The 23,912-nt window shown below is 44.6% G+C and overlaps 1 protein-coding gene across 1 annotated transcript in view; it reads left to right on the forward strand.

The window, feature by feature from the left end:
• Window positions 1–23,912, forward strand: part of Mondo (MLX interacting protein mondo) — a 96,291-nt gene that overhangs the window by 54,343 nt on the left and 18,036 nt on the right. The window contains exons 10-18 of the mRNA XM_065427381.1: window positions 2,949–3,204; window positions 5,880–6,052; window positions 8,245–8,344; window positions 11,514–11,560; window positions 15,247–15,375; window positions 16,293–16,380; window positions 17,298–17,397; window positions 17,774–17,897; window positions 22,115–22,244. Of these exons, the coding sequence (XP_065283453.1) occupies window positions 2,949–3,204; window positions 5,880–6,052; window positions 8,245–8,344; window positions 11,514–11,560; window positions 15,247–15,375; window positions 16,293–16,380; window positions 17,298–17,397; window positions 17,774–17,897; window positions 22,115–22,244 (1,147 nt within the window). The remainder of the gene's footprint in view (window positions 1–2,948; window positions 3,205–5,879; window positions 6,053–8,244; window positions 8,345–11,513; window positions 11,561–15,246; window positions 15,376–16,292; window positions 16,381–17,297; window positions 17,398–17,773; window positions 17,898–22,114; window positions 22,245–23,912) is intronic.

Here is a 23,912-nt window from a genome sequence, read left to right on the forward strand (position 1 = left end):
CATCCTTAAAGAGTGCCACGTTGTGCACCGCACAACTACTGCTTACCATCCACAGACCATTGGCCTCACAGAATGATTTAACCGTGCACTCGGCGACATGCTCACAATGTACGCAGCCTCTGACCACACAAATTGGGATGCCATCCTACCCTTCACAACCTACGCCAAAATACCGCTACTCAGAGCACCACTTGCTTTTCACCCTTTTTCTTATTATACAGCCGGCACCCGTTACATGCAATCAACACAATCCTTGCATACAAGCCGGATGCATCAGAGTGTGCGCCTATTTCTTCCACAGCCAGACATGCCCAAGAGTGTCGTGATCTCGCGGGGGCCTTTACTTAAAATGGCTGAGAGCACCAGAAGAGCGTTCACGGTGACACCACATCTGCGGCCACGTTCCTCCCCAGAGTGCTTGTGTGGCTCTCGGTCCCTTCCACTGCAAGTATGGAGGCTGTGGAGTATCGGAGTATGGAGTACTGTGTCATGTAACGCACATCTCCGGTCAACTATATGATCGAACCCGTTGAACTGTCTTTGGTCATGCGCTGTTGTGGATGTACACAGGTCACTGTCAACGTCAATCGCCTCAAGACCTACTATGACCCACTCATAGTGACAAGCTGTTAGCTCGCCGGATGGCTCCCTTTCGTTCCCTAGGGTGATTGTAGAGAAGGATTAACATTATAGTGAGTCGTCCTCTCCATCACTTTTTAGTGAGCCGTCCTCTCCTGCGCTTTTTCTCGGGAATACCGCTCATGCTCAGAGTCTGCCCCGCTTAGACTGTCGCCACCGTGCTGCTCACAGACCAATCAAATAAACATTTTAATAGGTTAATTAACTGAAGCTTTTGCTAAGGTAGTGCACACAAAAGAAAAACAAAACAAAACATTTTGGTATGGATTTTGTTAGATTAAGGTAAAGTTTTGGTACAAGGTATAGTTACATAATCAAAATTCTCCCATAAAAGCTTTGTTGTATGTTGTACTAAGCTAAGCCACCACCTAAATATTTTTACCACCGTCAAGAGTAAATTCAGTTTCTCTTTATCCTGTGCACTATGATTTGATAGGCTACATTTTGCTCGTGTTGGTGGCATGAAAGCAACAGTCTTGATGCTTATTTGCTGCAGGTGCACATGACAACTGTTCGGTTGATTCTATGTGTATCAGACAAGTAACTAATATTGAATAGTTTTGTTGTGGGCTTTCTTTCAAGTAAACCAATAACACTTTGTGATACTGTACCATTGTGACAGCGCCTGTCTGCACATTGCTGTAGACGGTAGGACTTAGATTAAAATTAGCACTGTGGCATCATTGCCCACTCCAATATGTGAAATAACCATTAGCTAGAGATAATTGGCACCACGCTTTCACTGAATGTCTGCAACAGCATGTCTTTATTATTATTATTTTTTTTACTTTCTCCTATAACAACCTTTATTCAATAAGGCAGAGACAGAAGCATGATTGGTGAGGGCATGAATTTGCTCATACAGCCATTTGCTTGAGGATGTGAGGGGTCTAAATACATTAAGCTTCTGTTAGTTCGGCTCTTGTTCATTTGATTTTTCGGTTAATTCGATCCCTACCGAAGGTCCCTGTGGGTGCCCATGGGTTTCTGTTGGCCCAAACCTTCATTTTTTCAATCGTATAATTGGCCTTCGCCGAATAATTTGAACTTGGCCACTCAGCATGCATGCATGCACTTGACCCTTATGACCCCAATGGCAACCTCTTTAGTTGCAGCATCTGTTTCAGCAGAGCTTAGGGGACAGGCATAGTCAAAAACGCCTATTTTTGGCCTGCCATAGAAATATTTTCCCATAGTAACTGCAGCTCACAATGTCTGATTACAGTAGTTACCCGACTATAATGCGCACTTAAAAAAAAATTATAACATGAGAAATTTAGCCCAAAATTGCCTGTGCGGCGCAACGAATGCAAAACCCATAGAGTTTCTCACTATATTACCTAGAGGGAAATCTGCCGCTGCTGCGTTGTGGTATGCATGGGAATGCCAGTATATTTTGACTACAGATTGGCATCGTTTTCGGAGAGCCAGGCAAGCCCCGTGCCGTCTGTCACAGTAATCTATTTTCTACTAAAACAGCGCTTAAAAAGCTGTTTTAGCTTTATTATCACACAAAAACATGTTTTGTTTAACTATGAAAACGTGTTATTGCATGTACAATTATATGATGCGCAAAAAGTATCAGCGGGCCGCTAAAGTTGGAAGACAGACGACAAGATTCGGGCTCGCTTTGAAACAGTTTGTTGTCTGTTCTTGCTTTTCTTCGCATGGTCAGGCATTGTAGGGTGAGTAAATATGTAATATGCAGGAATGGAAAGATTTTATGAAGATTTTACTTTAAGAACGCGTTATCTGTGTAGCCATATCCACGTTCTAGACGAAGCCTCTTACAACACAATCCAACACGAGCCTCGCAGACACATATACCGTCATTCCCATGACGGCACGGGACGATGGCGCCAAATTTCCCTCTAGGTGTTATAGTAAGAAACTCTATGTCAAAACCAAAACTGCCTATGCGGCATTGATATGGGTTACCGCATAACACCAGTGTATTGCGACAAAGCTGACTTTAGGAAACCGGTGCCATTATGCAAGGCATGTTAGACCCTTGTCCATTTTTCTTGATAAAAATATCAGGTGCGCATTTGATTTCTACTTGTTTAGGAGCTTTAATAATGTTTCTATGTTAGCTTTCTACTTTTGACGCATAGAAAATGGGCACACGTTTGATATGGGAGCATGTTAGATTCGGGCAAATACTGCCAAATGAATAAGCTGTGTGTATTGGTGTTTTTTTTTCTGGGTCTTCTTTAATTAAACTTCTGGATACTTCAGTCACTTATGTTGGTCCCGTCAGGATCGAATTAACAGAAGTCAACTGTATAAACTTTGTTTCTACCCTGTAGCATCCAAAGAACCGGACCAGGTCTCGCAGCATGTCCACACCACAGAGCAACACCAAAATATCTGCTGCTGCAGCTGCCGCCCCAGTTGCCAAGCAGGCTTCGTCCTTAAATCAGCTGCCCCAGGTCAACTCACCACCACAGATGTTGACACCCAAGCTTTCAGTGTCGGTATCTTCCTTGCCTGGATCCATGCCATCCAACTCAATATCTCCACCTTTGCAGCAGAGTGCTGTCCTGACTCAGCTGTTAACATCAGGTAAGCCTCGTATATACCAGTTGCTGAGCAGGAGCACACAATGTTCACTAAATCTTTTTTTTTTCCTTAAACCCATGAGTATATTAATCATATCATGAGAAGCCAACAAACAAAGACACCAACGACAACATTTGGAAAATTACTTGTACTTACTAATTGAATTAAAGAAATGCTAAATTAATGGCGATGAAAGTGGATGAAAAAACAACTTGCCGCAGGTGGGGAACAATTCCACGTCTTTGCATTAAGCGTGCGATGCTTTGACCAGTTGAGCTACTGCGGTGCCGTTTCCCCATCCACTTTCTTGGGTATTTATGCATTACTACTACAGTCGAATCCGGCTATATCGAACTCGCAAGAAAATGCCTATTTGTTCGATATAAACCATAATTTGATATAAGCCTGCTAAATAATTGGATGTCATAAAAACACGTACCATTTAAAAACTCACTTTATTGATGAAACTAGCTTAGTTTCGTATGTAATAGTCCTGCGCTTTCTTCTGCTTGGGCAATTTCGCTGCTTGCGATGCATGCACTTCTCCACATTGCCTAAGGAATCAGAGCAGCCGAGGCCGCAACCTTCCGCATTCGCGCAGAAGCACCAAACTTGTGCAAGCGCACCAGTCACTTCAACGTTGCTTTCCTTGTTGTGCCCACTTTCACTTGTGCTCTGTACGATGTCGGCCATGTCTTCGTTTTCAGGCTCTTCCGTGGTTGCGACACCATCATTTGCACTCACAAACTCGTCCACTGTTGATTCGTCAACAGCTCTCAGAAATTTTGACAGCTCGCTCCAAACTTCGGCAACACCAGTAGCAACTTCGTCGCATTCATCAGAATTTACCGTCATCACCGAGCACACGGAAGCCGGCACAGCTGAAGCAATTTCGGATGACCCACACGTACATGGCCGTGCATACGCGTAGGGCGCCACGGGCATCGCGTCGCAGGTTTGGCCGCTTTAGCCCTAATCTCCCCCTTATTCTTCAAGATCGTGCTGAGAGTGCTCCTCGGAATCTTGCACGCTGCGGGGACACCCGACTTCTCACCGTGTTTGACCCGATTTATGATTTCGAGCTTCACGTCAAAAGGCAAATTCTGCCGCTTCATCACGGCAACACTGTGGGAGAAGGCCCACAAGGCGCATTCACAATGAACCAAAAGAGCAGTGAGACAACTCGCACTTCCGCCATCTTGCATGACGAGGGCACGGTAGGGAGGTAGGGAGGGCACGGCAGCCCCATTACGGTAGAGAGAGCGGTTGGATGAAGCCGTGCTGCCAGGTTTTCCCGACACTGCGAGGGAAAGCTAACTTCTAGGGGCACTTTTCCACTGCTTGACGTTCGATATATCGGGAGTCGCTGCCATTTTTGTTCAATGTAAGTGTAATTTTTGCTATATATATTCATTGTAACTAAACCATGTCCAGAAATTTCTCTATAAATAGAATAATTCAATGTAAATGTGTTCGATATAGTCAGGTTCGACTGTACAACTAACCTTGGGAGTCTTAGCCAGCGCCACCACTCATAAACCTTGCCGGTGGATGTGGAACATGCTTTCTGCCACAGGCGTCATGAGTATGTATGCGATCTTTCTGGGTGAAGGCGGCTGGTCAATGAACTTGCACATGCTACCTGAAGGCATCAATGTTGCCGGATTCAAGATCCTCATATATGTAAGAACGAGAAGAGTATATTAAAGCACACAATATCAGTTCTGAGGTCGAGTGCAGCAGTCAAAGAATTTTGAATATCTATGACATTTTCCCAATTGAAAGTAGCCATTGTGTCACTCCCAGCCTTTTCACTGCCATGAAAATAGGTGGCAGTCTGAAGTGGTGTGCTTGAACTAAGCAGAACTTTGTGACACTGCATGGGATGGTCTGCGCTTTACTTGTTTTTGTGTTCTTGTGGTAAAACTGCGTGCTCGTGTACTCCTTTTTCTGTACCTTCGTCTTATCTCCTATAGGCCTGGAATGGAACAACAGAATAAAGTGTAACAGCCAAGCCTGTACGGCATGTACCTGTCAACAGATGTCCAAGTGACAATTTTTATCTGGACCTAGACATTGGACAAAATTTGTATTAAAAAGAATTGATGCCCAGGAGTGAACTATCATGGAAATATTTTGTATGACTGGCATTGAACGCTACCAGGGTTGAGTCCCTAGGTAACAATAGCTTTTATTGTTATCTGATACCAGTGTTGGCTGCATTTAGTAGCATTGACAAAGTAGCAGCTCTTCCCATTCTTAAGGTTTATAGAATTTTTTTAGCTGACACACATGGCACACCAGTTAGAAAGCCACGACATCAGGCATGTTGGGCAAGCATAGTTGCTAGATTTAAGGTCTCACCACCGAATATCTCAGCATTCCTCAAAGAAAATGAAAACAGACAATGACGGCAAAAGTTATTCGAACTCGGGTTTCAATCCAACTTTTGTGGTTGTCTATCGTTCTTCATTACTTTGTTGGCATCATTACCGTGTTAAAGGAACCTTTGTTAACTGTACTGAAGAGGGGGCTCAAAAACCACTGTAGTACATAATCAAATTTTAAGCTTGGCATTTTTGCTGGATCAGTGATGAACTATCAAAACAGAAAGTGGAGCAAGCTACTGAGATTAGTCAGCTTGCATTGCTTACTGCTGTCTTTATGTGCTTGCATAGGCAATGGCTTTTCATGGGAAGCTCAAGCAGCTGGTGGGAGCCCTACTGCAAACAGCACAGGGGGATCCCCCAGTCCTTCCACAGTCACCATCATTAACTCTGTGGCACCATCGCTACCTGCAACAGTCGCACAGCCACAGACCTTTGTCATCTCTCCAGTCACACTCTCTCAGGCAAGTCTCATACATTGCTCTAGATCGGTGAAACTCACTACATCTTTGGTTATGTCCTGCAATTGTTCACCAAGTCACAGTGCTGGCACCGTTACTGCAGTCATTGTTTGAAGCTAAGCAAGTAGTTGCAGGTACTGTAGAAAACAGTAGACTTCCGTTAATTCGATCCCTACTGTAGGACCTGACATGCGCACGCACATTTCTACGGGCCCAAATTTCCATCATTTTGAACTCAATATTATCCTTCGCCAAATAATTCGGACTTAACTGGTCAGCTTCGCCGCAATACAGTTGTGTTATGCGGTGAAGCGTACCTAAAATGAAAAGGGATCACTGTCACGAGACAGTACGCGTCCCTTAATTATGCACGCATGCACGCGCAGTCTCCAGTCACAGTACAAGCATCTAGACACCTAGGCCCAGTGCGCGTTCCTTAATTATACGCGCGCGCACGCATCGTGCACCGAGAAGGGGGGGGGGGGGGAACTATCTGTGTTTTTGGAAAGTTAGCTCAAAGGAAAGTGGTAAGAGGAAAAAACTCCAAAAGTCAACGGAATGTTTAAGGCCAGCAAAAGGGCGTGTGTTTATCTAAAACTCTGAAGGCTTGCCATTAAACTGATTAGGTGTCTCGTTGCTAGTTCTGTGACTGGAGACACTGCATGTGCGTGTGTAAATTAAAGAGCATGTACTATGTCCTGCAAGTGGCACCGTTTTCCGCAGATATGCTTCACCGCATAACGCGGCTGTACTGTTGCGAAGCTCACTTAACGGCAAATACTGTCAAGTGAATCAATGGCGTGTTTCGGCGTTCTTTCTGTATTTTGTTTAATTTGACCCGTCAGATAAGTCGACCAGTTTTGTCGGTCCCATCAGGGTCGATTAATGGAAATTGACTGTAGTATGTTTTGAGCAGTAGACACGTAAAGGCAGGCTGTATGGACTGCTGCCGCGAGGCATGCTGGAGGACCATCGATTGTAGCCTAAGAAAGAGGCTCAAGAAGGGCACAGGACTGGCTGGAGCCAGCAAGCCAGGGTTCTCACCTGGGTCTATCCTACAAGGTTAAACAGCAGCATTGTTTTTTTGAGCTTGACAGCATGTCATGTATGTCATGAACACACGAATTTGTCAGTAGCTGTGAATGCTGACTCTAGAGGCTAAATTTGGGCACACCCAGTGGCTTATAGCCATTGCTCAATAAGCTGAGCAGGCTAATCTAGAAAATAATAATGTGTTTACAGGCTAATAACTGATTTGTGCCTTAAGTTACCACATTAACAAGCTTTGAAAAGCAACCCTATGCTTGGCTGCAGCAGGCTTTCAAGTTTTGTCAGATATCTGATGTAGTGAAAAAATATATAGATACAGATCTTTAAAAGACTGCAAGAGCTAAGGGTGCATGTAAGCTGAGTTTTCTGATGAAAACTCAGCTTACATGGAAAAGGCAAATGTAAAGAAAATTTTGGCCAGAAATTAAGCAGCATTTCACACCAGCTGCATTCAGTGTTTGAACGTAGTACAGCACTGTAACTGGGTGAGTCAGTGTGAGTGTATGTGAGTGCATTAGTGGCTGAGCAGCATTCTCTTTATGTAGTGCATGGAAATCATCTAAACAGTTCTGAAATTTTTTTAATACTACTGGATGCAGAAATTTTGAATGTCATAGAGCATGGGAGCTTGAAATTTGTTGAATATTTTGCTTAGAATTTGTGTGGGCATTTTGTAGGTAGTGAGCATTCGGCATATGCTAATTTTTGTTACTATTCTCGTTGAATTGTGTCTTGTGCTAAAGCAGCAGAGTATACTAAACAAAGCCACCTTTTCTTAATGCAGTCATTTTTTCTTACTGCACTTAACAACAGGGCTGGTGTTAGAAGGCCAGAGGTGGCTGAAAGTGCAGCAGTGCCTGTATTATCAAAAGGCACTGAGTATGCTATGTTTGTAGGAGACCACGCTGAAAAAGACATGTTCCTTTGATGCTGGCAGCACAAAGATCTATCTAGCCCTGGAGGGACCTATTATGAGCAGCCAAAGGCGTACAGTATTTATACTAATTGTTGTTACCTTATGTCAGGTGGCTTGGTTTTGCTTACAATACGCAGTTGAAGGCCTGTGAATCTGTGCTGAAACTGTAAGCTGCAACATTTCAATAGTCATGTCTTACCATCTCCCTCTTTTTTATTTTTCTCTCCAGATCTCAAGTACAAACAACCTGCAACGGAACCTGATTGTTGGCTCAGCATCCATTATGCCATCATCCATGCCCACGATTCCTCCAAAACAGCTCAATCCAAGTGAGTAAACAAGAATGCCCTGCAGATGTCATGGAAAGTACTGTGCTGAAGGTGTCACCTCGTAAACATTTCAATTCGGGATACTGGGGGCATCACATGAACTTGCCATGGGTTGAGAACCTATGACAAGCAGCAAACAATGCTGAAGCCGGGAGTGAAAAGGTGGCCTTTCTTTACTGTCAAAGCTGATCACATTCAGCCGGTGCTGCTCTGACGATTGCTCGGAGCACTGCCAAATTGCATACTGTGCGATTCTCGCTTTTGTCTGTCATGCAGATTGGCCTTAAGAAGCTGACGATAACCAAAAGAAACCACTGGCCATAAAGATTGGAAGACATTCTGTTTAGTGGAATAAAACTGTAAAACAATACTTTCTAAACAATAGAAGATTGTGATTATGCACAGTATGACTGTCTAGTACACTGAAAACTTTATTGGTATTCAGGAAAACGTAACTTCACTATTTCTTCAGTTTCAGAGGAGAAAAAAGCAGCTGATTCTATTCAACGGACAGTCTGTCAATAAAAAAATTATTTTCCAGGACGTTGTATATGAACTAGGTATCAGTGCTGGCATACTAATGTGGTGCTCTCTTAAATAAGAGTAGACCGTACTATATATCTCTATTCCTACGTACCTCAATTACTGATAACTAGCAACATTCCTGTTATATAACGTCCTTATGTACAGCACCATGTTTTCCTCACACAATCTTTTAAGCATAAAACTTTGTTAGATTTTCTGATGCAGACGACTCTCGTTACAACAGACCCTGATAATCCCACAAAAAATGTCAGTTTTATCCAAAGTCTGTAATATTCGAAAAGCCTCACTTCCAAAACTATGGTTGCGATGCGTTACAATGTTATTGCAATGAGTGAGTGAGTGACGAATGTCCAAAGCGTCCAAAGTAAAAAGAAAAAAAAAGTCCCAGTTTCACCCGAGAAGCAAAGCATCGATTGTGATAGCAAATTAAGCAAGATAAGCACGGTAGCGGAAGGGAGCGAATTGACCTTTATGCTGTCTCCCACTTCAATGTGAACTAAACGTCGAAAGCATAGCGCATGGAAGCTACCGGCACTGGGTGCACTCTGTCCACGTCGCAGATCGCTTTCAAGATTGGCACCCACGTGGGCATGCACTTTGTCCGCATCGCAGGTCGTTTTCAAGATATGGCGCCTGTGCAGGCACGCACTTCGTCCACATCACATATTGTTTTCAAGATACGGCGCCCACGCAGCTGCGCACTTTGTGCAGCCGCCGGAGTAGAACTCGCCCCTCTCCTTTGCCTCCCCGCAGTGCCTCGTGCGCAAGAGAAGGGGTTGCGGAATTCCTCTCTCGCACGCGCGATATTGAGCCGCGATTGTCGGCTGACCCTCACAAGTCAGTTGTCAGCCCATACAGCAAAAGTTCATTTTGTATGCACAATTTTGAAAAAAAGTGCTGTTAATTTGATCTGCTGTAGTTGATAGTCCGTTGTAGCGTGGTTCATTAAAAGCAAACTTTGTTGTAATAATAAAATAGGTAGCGCAAACTAAAGTTGAAATATGATCTGTTATATATGAAGGTCTATTGTACCCGGGTCCGCTGTAATGAGCGCAGACTGTATTTGATATTCGGTTTTCTTTTCTTGATTTGATTCAGCATTCTATTTGGTATTCACACACCTCTACTAGTAATGAGCTATGCACAACACAGGTCTGTTGTACCTTGTGGGAAACTGAAGTAAGAATAAAGACTTTTGCTTTCCTACATGTCACGCATCTCTTGTAGCACACTAGTAGTTTCATGTACCGAGAGTGAGTATACAAAAGCACGGGCTAATGTTACCTTGTAAATGTTACTTTCAGAAACATTACAGTTACATAAGCTACACTTGCCGGGATGCGTGAGAGGCAGTCGAAGATCTGTGAGTGGTATCACATTCCACTCTTAAAAAGCCTGTGGCATTCTCCCGTACTCTTGGGACAACGGAACGACAGTACACAGTTGTGCAAACAATCACAAGGGCATTTATTGCACCTTTCATAGATCAATGCCTGCTAGCCGAGTTGCTATCCACACAACATGCCGATGGGCGCGCGACAAATCTAGAAGTTCGACTCACCGGGACCGGAAGCGAGCGAATATGTTCGCCCCATGCTGGATCCCAACGCCTGGTCGTTCGCGTGTATGGTCTCGCGAATCGTGGCGCGTTCGAAGGCGGCCATGGAGGCGGTCTCGCAGAAGCATGGGTCGCCGCGCACGCGCGCAGGATGTCCACGCCGCGCGCCGACCCGCCGGGAAAGAGGGTCGCTGCACGTGCGGCACGGCACGTCCGTCCCGCTTGCTGTCTCGAACCCAAGAGAGAGCGCCTTGCCTCTCCCGCACCCAAGTAACTCCGCAGCAGCGCAACACTAGCGCCATCTCTCGGACTGTGCTTCAACCACATCGACCGCGCGGACGTCACGCAGGCCACGCGGTGAAGCGGGATTACAGGAGACGCGCTATGCGGGAAAAACATCAGGGGACGCGCGAGAGTCGCGCATCCCCACAAGCCGAAGCTTAGGCGTCCTCCAAATTTGTGTTAGATAAGATAGAAACAAATGCTAAGAACCATGTTTTCTCCTGCACAGCCAGCAATGTATTTGATTTGAATATTCGTATCCAACTGAATATTCTAACATTTTCGAATACCTATTTGTTAATGGCATATAAATAACAAATATATAATATTCAATCACATTTAAATTTTTCTTCAAATATTTGCACACCCCTATTTTTTATTGTGCCAATTCAAGCTTACACAAACTATGAAGCTCTGTTTAAGCATTTTCTTTAATAGGATAAAATGTGATCTAGTACAAAACTAGCATTTAATACGCAAACAGATGTGTGCATGAAGCTTACCTCGTTCTTTCACATTATGTAAAATAAAATCAGGTTACGAAAACCTAGCAATGGCTTGTAAAGAAAAAAGAAAAAAGTTTGTCACTTGGTAGGGATCAAATATCAGAATTTGATTATGTGCTTATAATAATAGCAGTTTGGCCGGTTGGGAAAGGAAACAGTAAGGAATAAGTGATTGGTCCATCCTGTTCTTCATTTTTGTATGAATGTTTATAATGTAATTACCTTCATTTTTTTTAACTTACTCGTGTCTAATGAAAATCATCTCTTGTCATTCCAGCTGTTTCAGCAGCAGTTGTGTCACAAGCCAAGACTGCAGATGTCCCTGTGAGTATTTACTAAAATGGGATCACTAAAAGGGTTTAGTGCCAATTCCAATGAAATCTTAGGCACTTAGATTGAACTCCAGGTGTACTTAGTTTAATTAAAAGTTCGTTGCAATTAAGTGCTGTTAATATAATGTCACGGTAGCACGTGCTGCTTCCACCGTCAGCTCTTGGCACAAAGGCTTCACGCTGTCCAGCTCACTTTGTTGTGACCATCGTAAAATTCTTAAAATAGCTTTGTAACGACATTCTGCATTGCCCAAGTGTGTGGGCTTATGCACAGCGTTGAGAACTCTTTGCAGAAAAGCCCAGTATTTCACAATGTCAGTACCCGCCAGCCTTAAGGGGGGAGGCTATCCTCAGATACCAACTTTTTTGTTTATTGAGATATCTTAATCAAATTTTCAAGATAGACTCATAGCAAAAGCATTAGTAGAACTACAAAATTTCATGCAGTTATGTTCACTGGTTCTCAAGTTACAGTATATGTCAGAATGATGCACATGGTTTTCTCATTCCATTCCAAACCTGGAGAATTTTCATAAGGTGCTGCAACTGTGAAATTCACTATGATGATTCTCAGATGGATACCTCAGGGCAAGACAGAGCCCTTTTTTTAAGATTTCCTTTCTGAAAAATTTTAGTAGACCACCGAATTTAGTGTTGGTGATCAAGATTCTATCAATCAAATTTTGATTTCATATTACAAATCACAGACACAATATTTTAAAAAATGGGCTTGTCTTGCCCTCAGAAATTTATTCAGATACACAATAAAAAAAACTTAGGAAATCTGATGAGCGGTTACAGAGATATGGCTGGAACAAGCTGCCTCACCAGCCAAAAAGTCATTTTGAGAAAATGAGCTTTGAAAGTTTTGAGCACATATATTAGTAAAATGACCCTGCAGCGTAACTGGAGATGTCCTTAGGCACTCTCTTCTTTTACCGCCTTTCCACCTTCTCTCGCAATCTTTTCTTGGCCTTTTTCAAGCGCAGAGAATCTTTCTCGGCTGCCCGTTGAATGGCCAGGTGGCCAGATGTTAGCCCCACTGATGAACATAGCTCTTGGGTGGCCCTGTGGCAGCCAGAATTATATCTTAAGACTGCCTCATGCAGTGTTGTCTCCACAGCAATCAGCAACGCATGCTGCTCTTTGGGCATCAGGGACCACAGCACGGAGTGAAATGAGTCTGATGCATTCTGTGTCTCATCTCCCAGGCAGCGTTGCAGAAGAGAATCCTGTGAGAGGCGCTCATAAACAGGTAGCAGTGCTTCTGCAACATAGCCTGGAAGATTGTACCGATGTTCCGGAGGTAGCACACCATCACTCTTGCTGGTGTTATGATGACACCACGCGTCTGCACCCTCGGGGCACAAGTCGTGGTGAGAATCCTTGTCCGTTGATGTCACATGGTGGTACGATGCCATCACTGCACGCTGCATTGCAGCCACATCGTTCGAATTGTTCCATAGGGCCCAGCCATAATAGTCGGTCAACTTGTCGATTAGTGCCTTTGTCTGCCTGCCCTTCCTTCCATAGCCTTGTCACTATTCTGGACAAGGTTGCACAGTGCTGTCACCATCCTCTTCTGAAAGTGATTCAGGCATTCCTTTTTCGAAATGGGGACCAGTCCATAAACATTTTCTTGCACAAGGGCAGACAAGGTGGCACTATCTTCGTCAGACACAAGCGTTGTGTAATGGAGGTTGTGCTTTGGCACCAAACGTGAGAAAAGGATGACAGCTGCCTCAACTTCCATCCTCCCTGGCTTAGAGTGATCCCTCTTGGAGTGATCCCACACATGATCCCTCTGCCAGCTTGCGTAGCCTGGGTCTCCAGGCTTTGGTCCTACTTGGCAACCAATGCACTGGTTCGATAAAACAATGGCATCCATGATGAGGCCCGTATGATGTTCAATTATTGCACCAACTCCAATATGGAACGTGTGGTCGCGCTTCTGCCATGTTCCATCAAAGTTTATTGTGATATCTTTGCTGAAATATGGATCCATTTCCTTGTAGGTGGTTGTCACAGCAGAAGCATATTTTGCATAGAACTTGTCTATGCACTGTGTCTGCGGTTCCCTGAATTTCTTCATGTGCTTCTGAAAATTCTTATGATTCAGGCCACGATGGGACACGTTCATCGCTGCCCAAAAGTCATTGAGGGCTGTTTGTCCCTTGCCTATCTGTTTTGTTGCCACAATGGCTATTATATTCACGTTAAAGGCCATTGAGTCATCCTGACGAGCAGAACTTCACGAGCTTGCAACTACTCCACAATGTAAACATAGCAGCTTAAGCTTTGTTGCAAGTCGGAGTTGGATGCCTCCTTGAACCTTCATCCCAGTCACAAAGCACTGCTGGCACGGGATCCCGGATAGCAGGTTGCCTAGGGCATTCATTTGCACAAGGAGAAATTTTTCGGCTTCACTTGTAGCGGTTGCAGCTTCAGGATCGCGCTTCATTGCTTGAAATTCTCGCTCTGTCGTTGACATAGTGTCAAGTCCTCATTGCACAGCAGCGCATTTTTTATCCACTGCCTCTTTCTCCTCACACGTCGGGAAACCTGTTTTCAAGTGCACAGTGGACAATGCGATAGCACTGACCTAGGCAGATGAAAGAGAGGATGTGGAAGCCGCTGTTGATGAGCACGAGACACCAGGCGCTCTCGTCACCACAAATTCTTGCGCTGGTGGAGCAAGATCACGTTGCTAGAAGTGTCAACGCAGCGATGCTCTTGCGTAGATGAAGCAGAAACTGCCCCACAGGAACTATCGGTGCAATCATCATCGGCGTGCGGGCGAGAGGCGAGCTTCGCCTTGCGGGCGAGCTTCATAGAACGCTTCCTAGCACTGAACGTGTGTAGCGTCTTGAGTTTCTTTGCATGTATTGTGGCTGACTGCACAACAATTAGCAGGCTAAACGCATCCACAGTCTCGTAAAGACGGTTGAAAATCGTCATGTAAGGACGGTAGAAACTTAGAGAACATGCGAACGGCTGCACAGATAGACGATGGCAAGCGGAACACACAAAGGGCGCTGGTGATGGAGGAGCTGAAGCAGATGATGGCTGGATGCATTATGCAGGAGACCACTACGTCATCGCACGCAGGGAGTCGCAGGCTCCCCCACGTCCTTGAGTAGCGCGCGCTTCACCCAATCTCAGCTTCGCGTCTCAGCTGCGGGAAACTTGAAAGCTGTTGCAAGCCCTCCAATCATGAGCAATTTATGCCTCTCTTGCACTGCCACCGCCGTGGGTGGCGGAGAAAAAAAAAGCAGAAGAATGCGCAAACAAAACAACACCAAAATGATGGTGCTCGGGGGAGCGCTGGAGAAATGGCGTTTGCGCCAAGTAGGGGTATTTTGAGCACTCGCTCGCCTCTCGAGGGCTGCCGCAGCTCGTTATGAACTTTATTCGAAATCATTTTGTGATGAATTAGACTTTGATATTTACAGAAATGGCAGTTTATAAGACATACTGCCCGAATATGTGGTTTTCGAAAAATCAACTTTTTCGTGATTTTTCGGTTTTCAAAGGCCACGTCCCCCTTTAGCAAAATTGGTCCTTAGAAAATGTTGGAAAAGTACAAGGATCATAGGGCATCATAAAACTCTTAATGCAGCAAGTTTGGTAGCATAAAAAGAAAATGCTTTTTAAACTTAATTTTACCTTTGCTCACAGGCAGCCTCAGTTTCTGCGAGTCCAGTGAAGCCATTTAGGCCCAAGTCAGATGAGGAGCGCTTTCAGTACAAAGAGCACCGGAGGGTGTGCCACATCAATGCAGAGCAAAAACGGCGGTTCAACATCAAGGTAAGACTTGCAAAATCTGGAATCCATCACCCTGAATTATGTGTGACTTGGCTTACTTGCACAGAGTAAAATGTCGATTTAGAACTGAGCTCTTGAGGTGAAATGCAACCTGTCTTCTTTCTTCTTCCCAATTTCACACAACAAAGTTTTGCAGGCACCACCACAGTGTGTGTTGAACGTGCACTTCTGATTTTTACAATTTTTTTCTTCCTGAAAGCCACATGGCCTCTGTGAAAAGTTATTTCGACACAATACCAAATCGTGACTTTAGTTGCCAACTCTGAAATCCTTTACGATCCCTTTCGCATAAAAAAAATTGGTTGATGACTGTACTTCTTTGCATTCAAGGTCAACCTTCAGTGTAGCGAAATTTCAATATACTGAAGTAACTTGTCGATTTTACTGACTTTATTATGAAGCGGTCTGCGCTGGATGCATGAAAGAAGATGAAGAAATGGGCTAAGGGAGAAGTGAGAACGAAGAAGTTCAAATAAAATGGCCGATGACACCCGTCTCACTGAGATTATGTCATTTCTGCTGCCGTTCTAGTTAGAAACGCTACATATTATATCAAGGTTCTAGTGTATTCTGCCTTGCTTGCGAAGGGAAAGAAGCAGATGCACGGAAGGAGCCTTGTAGCTGCTATTATCTGGGTAGTAGAAGCTGCAGGTGGCACATGAAATGTTGTGGGAGGAGGGAGAGTGGCAGTTTCAAAGCATAGATAAATTCTTTGTAAGCATACACTCAACCACTTGAGATAGTGATGTTATTTTGAGCAAACGCAGGAACACTTTTGGCATGCAAAAAAATGTTTTATCTGTTTTTGTGTCGTGCAAATGGGATAACTGGCAGCTCCCGTCATATTGGTTCATTTGTGGTTTGTCACATGAATGTTATGCAAACAATGCTCATTCCAGAATGGATTTGAATCTTTGCGGCATCTGCTGCCATCTCTGAGCCAGAACCCGGACTCAAAGGTCAGCAAAGCACAGATGCTGCAACAAGGTAACCACAGTTGGATTACTTTATCAGGTGTTTCAGTGGTGATGCTTTTGATTAATAAAAAATAGTATTTGAGATTAAATCCACCTTACTGGACAAATTCATACTATTGGCCAACATCAGGAATTGTGTAGTAATCACCAACAAGCTCTCTAGTTAACAAAACTTCTCTAAATAACTCTTGAATCTGTCAACTGCAGTGCAGATGTTACAGTTGCAAAATTGAATATAATCAGTGCTCAAGAAATGTCTAGTTGGTAGGATTCCTCCTAATTTCACCATTGTCAAGGTAACTGTTCCCAAACTCGCAGCAAGCTGCACTGGCATCTTATACGTAATTTTCCTACAGAGCCATAGAACATTGCAGGACAATGTGGTAGTACACTGGTGAAACACCAGTGTACTACCACATTGCTGATTTTGGGAATGAGTAGATTGAATCTTGCTTGCTAGTTTTGGGTTTTCCTAGCATAGCAATTGTGTTCGCTCAGTGGCTATATTCTGATGAGCTTGATGTCATAGGTTTTACTCATGGGTATCGGAATTGGGCTGGAGTGCAAATGTTGCTTGTGAATCGAGCCTTGAGTGCATGTTAAAGAACTCCATGCGGTCAAAAATTAATTCGGAACCAGTCACTAGGGTGTGTATAATCATATATGTTGCTTTGAGATGTTAAACTATATCAATAATCCATTCAATTAGAAAATCTGCTAGGAAACAGAGTGCCTGAGCAGTGACCTTAGCTAATGAAAGATTTGTTAGTTAGCACAATATCTTTATAAATCTTGGTCAAAGGAATTATCACATTGTCCTGATTCTTCTGTATACTAATTGGACACAGTTATTGCTGTAAATTTCTTTATATCGCTGTTCAAATTCTAAGTACACAAAGGAAATGTTGCTCTGTGCATTTTACGCAGCTGGGGAGTACATCCGAACGCTAAAAAATGAGCGTCAGCAGCAGCAGGAAGAAGCAGACAGGTTAAAGAAGCAGATAGAATCCTACAACCAGGCAATCAGGTAAGTGCTTGACGTCATTTATTTTCCTGCTCTATTGTATCATCGCTACTTTCTCACTTGCAGGAGGGATCAGGTGTGAATTGCCCATTTGCACAAAATAATGTGCAAATTTTATTTTCTCGAAATTTCGCCTTTTGCTTACAAGCTTTTTTCACTGATGTTTGTGTGCTATCATTCCTAGTGTGTTTGCAAGACAGGATCCTTTATTGCCAACAAAAGATACTAAATTTATAGCTGTGCACTTGTGTGTATAGCTTTGCTGTGCCTAGGTCTTGAGAGCTTTGCATTAATCACACCCTTAAAATTTGTGTCATCTCACTTTCTCATACATAAAGAGGCTAATTTTGTTATTGCTAAATTTTTCATCACATGGCAGCTTGTACCAGAACCAGCTTCCTGCAACGGGTGTTCCATTGCCATGTCAAAGGACGAATCATCTCAAGGAGAGCTTTGAAGAATATGTGCGGACCAGAACGCTTCAGAATTGGAAGTTTTGGATCGTATCCTTTGGGTAGAAATGCATGATAGGTCTTGCATGCTTTGAGTTTCTCTTCCATTGTACCAAAAAGAAATCACAATTAGTTGAAAAAAGATGGGGTGGAGTGAGTGGGGTACTACACAGTAAAAGCTTGTTATAACAAAACAGGATATAATGAACTAATGGATATAACAAAGCAATCATGATTCCCCTTGAAATTCCAATAGATGCCCGTGTATTGAAAACCTCACTTTATCAAAGCTAAAATTGCCTCGCAATGGGTATAATGATCCTTTTTTTAGAGCTCAGTTCTTTGGCACCCGTTCCTACATTTCGCGGCGCCATCGACCCTCGCCGTAACCAGCTCCGTAGCCAGGGCCAGTGCGCTGCTCAAGCTGCGCGCGTTCCGGGTGCCATCTCTCATGCACGGTGCTCTCTTTGCTCTCTTTGCTCCTCCTCCAATACCACTCCTGTGCGGCGGTAATCAAAGCGCCGGCTCGGTGGTAGCTGATCTCGATGATGTGCTGCTGCCCAAGCCGAAGCGCATAGCCGCCGCTGTTCGCCACTGCGTGTACCCCCCTCCCCCATGGCAGCGACCACGCGAGAGCGCACGGTGTTCTCAGGTTTTCAAAGTGCCGGATCAGCATCAGCAGTTCACGGTGCGCGGTTCCCAAGCCGAAACACAGAGCCATGTTCAGTTGTTTCGCTAGCAGCATCAGCAGCATCAGTCAGTTGCTGCCACCTCTTCGCTGTGCAACGTTTTTATGCGCCTATGCGCTGCCTCCCGCAACCTCCCTATAAGTGAGACAGTTGTGCCGAGCTACGCTCGGTTTGCGGTGGCTGGTGTGAAATGTTCCTCACGAGACGGATTGTCCAAGGCTCACACGGTTTATATTATATTATAATCCGTCTGCCTATAAAAATAGTTTATTCTCAGCCAGTGCTTTGAGCCATGAACGAGGCAACCGATGGAAGTCCTTCGTCTGCCGCTGCTGCTAAATGAGCTGCCCGAGCAGAGGCCCAACACCGTCGCCGCCAGAATCCAGAGGTGTGCTTCGCCGAATCAGGCATTGGTGCAGCAAGTCAAGCATATATCCATCTATTTCTCCTACCACAAAGCTTCCTTCATGCAGAACTGGGAATGGAGCGTTTCTTGAAGAAGGAATATGTGTGAAGAATAAAAAGTTGTCTGTAACTGTACATACATGTCTTGCATGAATTCTTTGCCTCAATATATCGAAAAGCCAGAACAGCTCAATTGCTGCGCTCAAATTTCGCATTAGGAGGTAACATAATCGTCAAGAATTTACTGACCATCTTAGTACCCGTCAGGTCAATGTCTTACAGCGTGCGACGAGCGCGCCTCCTGGCCTCCCCTTTTCCGTGGAACTGGTGGATTTGCCTGCTCTTCCACTGCATGCATGGGGCGGCACCGACTGCGGTTTTGTTGTTGCATGTCGTCTGCATGCACATTAAGGATATTGGTGTTTCTATCGGTTCGTTCGTGTAAGTTCCTGCCGCCAGAAAGGAGATGAACGACGGCTACGGCAAACGGAAGCGCAAAACTATATCAATCAAACAGTAGGTGGCTATGATGAAAGCCTTCGAGTCTGGCGTGAAGAAGAAATAAGTGACCGAAGATTTCGGCATAGCGTTGAGCACGCTGTCGACGATTTTGAGCAGCAAAGAAGCTGTCACCGGTGCTGTCGCACATGGCATAGAAGGCGACAGAAAGAAGCTGGGAGCCAGGGGCTCCCAGCTTCTTTCGAAGCTTCTTTCGAGCTGTTCTTTCGAAGCTTTAGAGAAGGCGGTCTTCAAGTGGTTTTTGCATGCAAGAGCAAGGGGCGCACTCCTGTGAGTGGGGCACTGTTGCAGCGCAAAGTGACGGACTTTGCGTGCATCATGGGGCACGATGATTTTTTGGCGAGTGTCAGCAGGCTGCAGCGTTTCAAGGAGCACCACGACATCGTCAGCAGAGCTGTCAGCGGGGAAGCACATTCTGTCGACCGTGAAGCTGCAGTGGCATGGGGTGCAGACAAACATTGAACAGCTGCCTGAAAAATACAGTGCCAAGGATTTGTTCATCACGAATGAGACCACCCTGTTCCACCAGATGCTGCCGCAAAAAACCTTGGCCCTCAAAGGTGAACGCGCCAGGGCGGTAAGTAGAGCAAGGTCCGCATGTCCATGTTGTTTTGTGCCAACATGGGTGGATCAGAAAAGGTGTCTGTCCTTGTGGTCAGCAAAAGTGCGTCACCATGATGCTTTAAAGGCAAACAAAAGCTGCAAGTAAGTTATGTGTCCAACTATAAGGCTTGGATGACGAGCGAAATTTTTGAACAATGGCTGCAGGAGTGGGATGAGCGGCTGGGCGAGCAGAATCAGAAGATATGCCTCATATTGGACAACTGTGCGGCCCACCACACTGTCACTGTGCTCAAGGACATTGAGCTATGCTTCTTGCCGCCAAACTGCATTGAATTTGTGCAACCCCTCGTCCAAGGAGTTATCATGAACTTTAAGTCGGGCTACTGGCAAGCGTGTGATCGACCGGATTCTGCTCAATGTGAGCATGAAGTGTGAGTCCCCGATCGACTTGTACATGGCGATCGAGATGCTACAGGCTGCTTGGATGGCAGTACCTGCAAGCACGATCGCCAATTGCTTCCAGCATGCCTCATTTGGCGTCAGCGGTGGTTACAGCGAAGATATCAATGCTGCTGCCAATGAGGGTGCCGCGGGCAACCATGCCCTAGCGTCGTGGGACACTCTCCTAGATACCAGCATTGTGCCCGACTGCGACATTTCCTGCACGTATGTCAGTGCCGATGCTGACGCGGTGACGACCGAACAGCTAACAGAGGTAGAAATTGCGCACCCGGTGACGGGGGTGCCTAATGACGACTGTGATGAGTGTGTCAACTACAGCCCACAGCCTCATATTGGCGAATCCAATGTACTGACGCCCACACAAGCGCTGAATGCAGCAGACCTGCTGCACCACTTCTTTGGTGCTCACGATGACGGCGAGGACGGACTCAACATGGTGGCTGCAGCTGAAAAAGCATTCGCCTGAAGAAGACACGGCAAAAATCTATCAAGGACTTTTTTTTCTACGAAGTGAGCGCCAGCTGGTGTGCTGTTCATCAATCAGTGATCAGCTGTTTGGCGTGAATAAAGTATCAATTCCTTGCTGTTCTTTCTTTTTCGCTAGTTTTCTTCTTTTTTTTCATGCGACGGCCGTTTTCTTTTTCGCTTGGCAGGCTGCTGCGAGATTTGGTAGTGAGTACATCCTCTCTTGCTTGCTAATTGTCAATAGAAATGGATAGTGGGTATAACGACCTAATGATTATAACAAAATAATTACGACCCCCGCTTCAACTTCGTTATAACGAGGTTTTACTGTACATGCTCTTATTGAGAAGGGTACAGGCTGAGGACATCAAATACACAGGGTTGTGGTGTTAGCTTATATAAGTGAATCTCTGGCTCTGATGCTCGTTTTAGGTAAAGCCTGACAGTGTTATATCAGGTTTTCGAGCCCTGTAGAAATAATGCAGCTCACCCGAGATCTATGAACCTTCTGTCAATGTTCTGTCAACTCTTCTAGGTACATCCATTTATTCACCAAGGCAGTGCTTCTGTCATGTGACATGAGAATTTGGTGTTCGGTGATGTTCACAATGATCTTGGCAACAAAAGGAACACGGATCTCAGCACTTCGACTTTCCTTGTTTTCTTCCCTGCAAGAGTGCCATTAATGATTTTGCTAACCATGAAGTTCAGTGGCAAATTTCAGAACCTGTTTTTAAGTTTTCTTTACATTTTATTGTATTTTTTCTGCCAGCTTTTATTTATTGAGCCCAATGCACATATTTAGGATCAGCATAAGGACATTTCTTAAGTCTGTCTGTCTTATCTGAAGTCATACTTATGTGATGCACTGGCATTGTTAGAAAAGTAATGGCACCCTCAATGGTGTGCTTCAGGGCACCCTGAGGCAATAATGATTGAATGAAACGGCGCATCACAGCACCCCTGTGCACACCGGTGCAATTTGCCAAGGATGCCACAAGCAAAGGTCACAAAACTGTTAACCTTGTCACAGAATTCAACAGAGTAAATTTTTTTTCAAAAGCATGCAAGTATGCCTTTTGCCGCTATGTGCAAATGCAGTGTTTGCACTTGCTCATCTCTTTGGTGTGTCACACTTCCATGACTCAATATTGGCACGCACAGTTCAGCCTTCTTCTGGAGCCCCTGTTGGAGTCCTACAACCAGACCGTCTCCAAGGCTGGGTTCGATGAAATGTGCAAGACAGTGCTTGTTTGGGTCGAACAAAACTGTTCGCTCAGGGCCCTCAGGCCAGGTAAGTTGTGCTTGTTGCACGCCTATGTTTCGTATCTCCCTAGTCATTCCTGTTGCAGGCTTGGAAAAAAGCCGTGATTGTACTGTTTCTGAAGCCTGCAAAACCATCAATCACCCCTAGCAGTTATAGGCCAATAGCTCTCACAAGTTGTCTTGCAAAGTCATTTAAAAGTATCCTGAACATTAGGATGACGTTCACTCGTGAGCTCTTAGACATCCACCAGTGTGGATTTAAAAAAGCGTGTTCAACAACTAATCATCTTGTCCACCTAGGAAATACAGTCCGAGAAGCATTCATACACAAGCAACACTGTTTAGCAGTCTTTTTCAATATCAATAAGGCTTATGATACCGCCTGGAGGTTTGGTATTCTCCACGACCTAGCAGAACTTGGTATTCGTGGTAGGATGCTGAACTGCCTGAAAGATTTTGTGTCCGACCGTTCATTGCATGTACGCCTGGGTGCTACCCTTTCGAAGAAATTTGTCCAGAAGAATGGAGTGCCGCAGGGTTGTATTTTAAGTACGACACTTTTCATAGTAAAAATGAACTCCATAGCAAAAATTATTCCTAGGTCCATTATGTATCCTGTATATGTCAATGACCTTCAAATAGCATGCACATCCTCGAGCTTACCAACATGCGAGAGACAGATACAACTCGCATTGTACACCCGCTGTGGTTGGTCAGTGGCTATGGTGTTAGGCTGCTGAGCACAAGGTCACGGGATCGAATCCCGGCCACGACGGCCGCATTTCGGTGGGGGTGAAATGCAAAAACACCCATGTACTTAGATTTAGGTGCACGTTAAAGAACCCCAGGTGGTCAAAATTTCCGGAGTCCTCCACTACGGCATGCCTCATAATCAGAAAGTGGTTTTGGCATGTAAAAACCAACCCATAATTTCAACTCACATTGCACAAACTCGTGATTTGGGCAGACAAAAATGGATTTAAGTTTTCATCACAAAAAACAATTTCTGTCCTCTTCTCACTCAAAAGAGGCCTACAGGTTGACACCACCCTACACCTAAATGAAACCGTACATCCAGTAAAGAATGAACAAGAATATTTAGGTATAACTTTTGACAAAAAGCTCACATTCCTACCACACATAAACGCCCTCAAAAAGAAAGCTTTCCAGTCACTGAATATACTTAAAGTACTGTCATATAAACATTGGGGGTCTGATAGAACATGCCTTCTACACATTTATCGCTGCTTAGTACGTTCCTCCTTAGATTATGGCTGCATAGTGTATGGTTCAGCAAGACCGACATACATAAAAAAATTAGACCCCATACATACTCAGGCTTGCGTATTTCGTGTAGTGCATACCGAACGTCTCCTATAGCCAGCCTTTATGTAGAAACAAATGAACCCCCACTATAAACTAGAAGAGCCGCTCTAACCTGTGCATATGTTCCTGAGGTACAATATCTAACAAAACACATTTGTTATCCCCTTGTAACAAAATGCCCTTCTCGAGTAATATTCAGCAACAAACCACAAACTATAAGACCACTGCTCCTGCGATTTGAAGAGATGTGTCGCAATCTTGGCATAGTGGACGCATTACCTGGCATTACCCACAGACAAAATCCACTACCCCCATGGTTCATCTTTCCGACAGCTTGCGATCTTACTTTAACACAGTTCGGTAACGCACA

Source organism: Dermacentor albipictus, chromosome 2 (assembly GCF_038994185.2).
Source record: "Dermacentor albipictus isolate Rhodes 1998 colony chromosome 2, USDA_Dalb.pri_finalv2, whole genome shotgun sequence".
Taxonomy (NCBI): Eukaryota; Metazoa; Arthropoda; class Arachnida; order Ixodida; family Ixodidae; genus Dermacentor; species Dermacentor albipictus.